General features: G+C 47.6%; 1 protein-coding gene across 1 annotated transcript; it reads left to right on the top strand.

Moving 5' to 3' along the window:
- The first annotated feature begins 440 nt into the window (after nucleotides 1-440).
- On the top strand, nucleotides 441-2,460 carry LOC142471257 (E3 ubiquitin/ISG15 ligase TRIM25-like). Its single transcript, XM_075578065.1, has one exon. It carries the CDS (start codon nucleotides 467-469, stop codon nucleotides 2,018-2,020), a length of 1,554 nt encoding a protein of 517 aa, XP_075434180.1. The 5' UTR covers nucleotides 441-466; the 3' UTR covers nucleotides 2,021-2,460.
- Nucleotides 2,461-5,762: the final 3,302 nt, after the last annotated feature.

Genomic DNA, 5,762 nt, shown 5'->3' with positions numbered 1-5,762 from the left:
TGACCACAGGAGGGGGCGCTGTAATGGGCTCTTAGGTCCTGTTCCTGCTTTGGTAACAATACCTAAATTCTCTGCTCCGATGACTCATGTAGAGACAGACGGGGATACTATAAGCTCCCGGGTATATAGTCTAGTATAGAATTTATTACGTACGTTCCTCTCAATGCTCGTCTTATGTGTTACTGGGTCCCCATGTAATGCAGGAACATGCTGAGGTGTATAACACACAGCTGACTTAAAAGGATACCTAACCCTTGAAGTGCAACACCTGTCACATGTCACCAAACGCCTCATGTGAGCACAGATAGGTAACATGCTGCATATTCTTTTAACTACTCTTATTCCTCATATTGTATACTGCAGGCAGGAACTTATAGGGTTAATAGTCTGAGTAACAAACTCCCCGCCCCCTGTGTGCTGAATAATAAGGGAATGTAAGTTTCGTTTCCTGTTGCTGCTTCCAAGCATGGCGTCTGCTGGTCTGAGAGAGGAGCTAACCTGCCCCATCTGCCTGAGCACTTATACCCAGCCTGTAACGCTGAGATGTGGGCATAACTTCTGCCAGGGCTGTATTGGGAGTGTGTGGGATTCCCAGGAGGGATCTGGACTTTATACCTGTCCTGAATGCAGAGCAGAGTTTCAGGAGCGTCCTGCACTGCAGAGGAACCTGAAGCTGTGTAACATAGCGGAGCGTTTCCTTTCTACTCAGCCGGAGCAGGAGGAGGCTGTGATCTTCTGCACTTACTGTGTTACCTCCTCTGTACCCGCTGCTAAAACATGTCTGCAGTGTGACGCCTCCCTGTGTGATATTCACCTAGAGAGACACAGCAAGTCAGAGGAACACGTCTTAACTGAGCCAACCACTTCCTTAAAGAACAGGAAATGTCCCGTCCACAAGAAGCTCCTAGAGTATTACTGCACTGAGGATGCTGCCTGTATCTGTGTGTCCTGCTTCGCATTTGGAGAGCACAGGGGACACCAGGTGGAGCCGCTGAATGAGGCCTCTGAGAAGAAGGAGAAACTGAGACATGTTCTGGAGAAACTGACCTCAGTGAGAGAGGAGACTGAGAAAAGGGCCCAGAGTCTGCAGGGACAGAAGAGAGACGTGCAAGAGAAAGCAGCCGGGGTAACAGACCGAGTCACTGCCCTGATTAGGGACATCAGGGCACAGCTGGAAGTCCTAGAGAAGCGAGTCCTGAGTGAGATCACCAGGTGGGAAGAGCAGGTTTCTCTCCGAGTCTCTGATCTAATCCAGCAGCTGGAAATAAAGAAGGACGCGCTGTCCAGGAAGATGCTTCACATTGAGGAGCTGAGCAACATCACTGATCCACTAACTGTCTTACAGGGACGGGAATCAGACAATGCTGAGGACAGAGAGAGAGAGGGTAATAAGGTCCCTGCTGTAGGGGATTTGGATGAGGTTCTGATCCCACTGACCTTACAGAGATTAGCTGATATTGTGACTGATCTAAAAGCAAAGAGCGGGTTCTGTGTGCAGGGGGATTCAGGCATATTACTGGATGTAAATACAGCTGCTGATGATGTATCTGTATCAGGTGACCTGAAAACTGCATCCTGGTCAAAAAGAAACCAGTTACGCCCAAATACACCAGAGAGATTTGGGTTTTATCAGGTTTTAAGCAGCAGGAGTTTTTCCTCAGGACGACATTACTGGGAGGTGGAGATCAGTGACTCAGGGGACAGGAGGGTAGGGATTTCCTATCCCAGTATAGTAAGGAAAGGAAATCAGTCCTTCATAGGAGAGAATAAGAAGTCCTGGGGTTTGTACATGTGGGATAATAATCATTCAGTGGTACATAACTCAAAATATACACGGATATATCCAGAGTCTCCCTCGCAGAGATTAGGAATATACCTGAACTATGAGGCTGGGCGGCTGTCCTTTTATCAGCTGTGTGACCCGATCAGACACTTACACACCGTCACTGCCACCTTCACTGAGCCTCTTCATGCTGCGTTCTGGGTATGTGAGAAAGGCTGGGTCAGAATCAGGAGCTAGGAGTACTGATCCCGGCCCAGCAGGGAACCCATAGAAACAGTATATATAATATAGCACATAGAAATAAGAATATACTGGGAGGGAATCAGTGAGCGAGGGAGAGAACAGGGGAATATATCTCATGTATTAATCAGTTACCCAGAGGGCCCTTCAGCACTTTGCAATGTGTATATATATATATCTCACATACCTGTCCTGGGGATATCTGATTGCGTTAATCTTTGTTTAGTTCCTGTTCTGGGAGCGAGCGTATAGAAGTAATATAGGAGCGTATACCCATTACATATATATGTTTGTGCTGTGCCAGTAAATGGAAATGCTTTATAATATAAGAATTGTATGATGCAGAATAACATATTCCTGCTTCTCCCTGAGAATGTTTGTCAGACAAGTGTTTATCTCACCGCGTCTCTCATCTCATTTAATAAATGTTATCACAATATTTCTAGGTGTGTGATACTGTAAAGAGATGCGTCAGTTCCCCGGATATAACTCTGCCGCTGAGTAATTTTGGCCCTAGGTGGGACGGCAGCTTTAAAGGCGCGTGGGATAATAATATAATATCTGATAGTCTTATTAATCTTGTCACCTCCCAATGAGCGTTTATTCTATTCCTGTTATTCTGCTGTGTGCAGTGATTCCTGCCCACACCCACAGTACCACTGCTTGTTATTTACACGCCCACAGTACCGCTGCTTGTTATTTACACACCCACTGTACCGCTGCTTATTTACACACCCACAGTGCCGCTGCTTGTTATTTACATACACACAGTACCGCTTCTTGTTATTTACACACACACACACACAGTACCACTGCTTGTTATTTACACATACACACACACACACACACACATACACAGCACCGCTGCTTGTTATTTACACCCATAGTACCGCTGCTTGTTATTTACACGCCCACAATACCGCTGCTTGTTATTTACACGCCCACAGTACAGCTGCTTGTTATTTACATACCCACAGTACTGCTGCTTGTTATTTACACGCCCACAGTACCGCTGCTTGTTACTTACATACCCACAGTACCGCTGCTTGTTATTTACACACACAAAGTACCGCTGCTTGTTATTTACACACCCACAGAACCGCTGCTTGTTATTTACACACACAGTACCGCGGCTTGTTATTTACACACACACAGTACCGCTGCTTGTTATTTACACACACACACAGTACCGCTGCTTGTTATTTATTTATTATTTGAATCCCTGTGCAACCTGCAGCTAACAGGAGCCTGCATCCCCCATACAGGTATAGCTGAACCCCTCCATATAATAAGCACCTCACTCACCGGAGGAGATCCCCTAACCCCCACGGTGCCCTCAAGCACTAACTAGCGTGATCCTGCAGCAATAAATCCCTGCTACGTTACTTTTAGTGCATGGTGTGACACAAACTAGTATAACACAGTGTAACCAGACAGTGACAGACCTCTGTGTGTAACCCGGCTCCTGACACACTGTGCCTGATTAGTGCTTTACCGCTCCCACCTACCCAACGTGCAGACACATATTAGCAGCAGCGTGCCACAGGGGGTCAGCACGCCAGGGGTTAATCTGGATCGCGCCGGCAGCCCATACCTGCGTCTTGTGACACTTACAGCTAAATGATCAGACCGGCGCTGCGCAGGATTTTATTCTTATTTTGCACTATTTTTGCCACATACACATTTTTTAATTTCCTTATTAAAAGTGAAGTGATAATTAACTCACAAATAAACTCGGTTATCAGGAAACTAAAATCTGTTTTAAAAAATCGCTGTCTCAAGAACATTTTAAGTCCAAGTCTTTTTAAAAGAAAATGCAAAATCAACCAATGGTATTGGCTGGCTAACTACAAAACCATCGGGTAATTTTACATGTAATAATTGTGTTATTTGTATGTAACGGGTATTCCCCCACCCAATCGCATACAGAGTGTATGTGAGGGGGAACCTATATGTTACCAGGTGTGGTGCAGTATACCTGTCAGGCTCACAGGAGGTCTGAGCCTCCGCTAGTGAGAGCTTGGGGTGAATCCTCTGGAATGATCTTCTAATTACAGCGCCTCCACCTGTGCAGGATTCTAGGAGTGTAGAATGTCCCCTACACAGGACCCACATATATGAACCACATACACCAAGATATATATAACACAGGTTTACTATATGGGCAGATAACACAATACACATGCATCAACAATATGACATCAACAGTACATAACTTCACTGTCACTCTGTAACACTACTAAGCACTATCCACACACCTCACAGTGCCTTAACCCCACACAGTATTCCCAAAGTCCTTGTACACAAAGTCCCAAGAGTCCCACAACCCAACCCACGTGTGGGACAGCGCTGCCGACTAAGATGAAAAGTATAGGTGGTGCACTTGGTGACATGGATAATACCTGCCCGGTGCTTCCTGCAACCGGGTATCGCAGAACTGTGGAAGAGGACCCGTCTGTGGCCAGCGCCGAAGCCTCAGCGATGGGGGTCTCCTTCTGAGCAAGCTCACCGCTCAGACAGTCTCTGTCTCTGCAGAGAATGATTCCTTGTACACTGACCCTTCCTGTCAGAGCACACAGCACTGCAGCTATGTCACTGACTGAACTGACCAAATTGACTGCTAACAGGGCAAAGTCCCTACCTAAGGGGCCTTCCCTAAAGCAGTCACAAGCTGAAGGGGAGTGGGGTCTAGCTGGGGCCTAAGGGGAGATTTCTGGCCTAGTGCAGGAGGCTACTTTCCTCCCTGCACAAACACACCCTCCCCTCTCTGTGTCCCAGCTCCTAACTGACACTCCCTGTCTGCACACAACATTGTTGCAACTTTGCAGCATGAGAATCTGTCAGCTCTATTGGCTGTCTGGCTGCCTGTGACCATGGTGAAAGTGCAGTTCCCAGAGGCTGCTGGGAATTGTAGTCCTTGGTACAGCTCTTTCCTATGGGGACCGTGTGCGCGATCTTTACTGCGCATGTCTGAAGCTGTAATGGCCACCGCTACTCTTAACTGAGCATGCGCAACTTCCAAGAGCTCTTGCACACATGTAATGGCTAAATCTACCCGCGCCAACCCCAACATGGCTGCCGCGACTGCTCTGATTACGCGCAAGCCTCCCCACATGCGCGAATACATTAAACATGGCGGCGTCCTGCTGCAGCTGCCACCGGGAGCCCCCGGGAATGCGCTTGCCCCCGCAGCAGCACGCACGCAATGGGGAAAGAAACCGGCAGACGGGGGACCTGAGGAACCCAGGCTACAATCTCCCCCTGGTGGAAATACCAACGTCCCCGCTTGGAGGACAGCGTCACACAGCACAATAACGTTATATAATGAAAATGCAGTACATAGTATATACAACTTATTACAGGTGCTTTAACGTCAACAGTGCATAACTTAATCATAACAGTTGTACCCGAGAACAGCTGAGTGTTAGCTGTTTGCTGAGACCAATTGTTGGGTGCCCCTAACTGATAATATGGGAGTACCTCACTTTGACTTTTGTGAGCCTCCGCAAACTCATGGTCAGGTGCAACAGTCACTGGTTCCATACTACTTCCTCCCCCTGGTGGAAGGAATAACACAGTGTCTCTTGGCCAGACCTTTACCCGGCCATCCGCGGCATGGATGCGGTAGGCCAGGAGATCTTCACCTTTTCCGCGGTCCACCACATGGTGAATGGAGCGCTCCTTTTTCTGCTTAAAGGAGGCAAATGTCAATGGGGTATTCACAACACAGTCCTTGTCC

The sequence above is a fragment of the Ascaphus truei genome, chromosome 20 (genome assembly GCF_040206685.1).
Source record: "Ascaphus truei isolate aAscTru1 chromosome 20, aAscTru1.hap1, whole genome shotgun sequence".
NCBI classification, from domain to species: Eukaryota; Metazoa; Chordata; class Amphibia; order Anura; family Ascaphidae; genus Ascaphus; species Ascaphus truei.
This window is presented reverse-complemented; position numbering and strand designations above follow the sequence as displayed.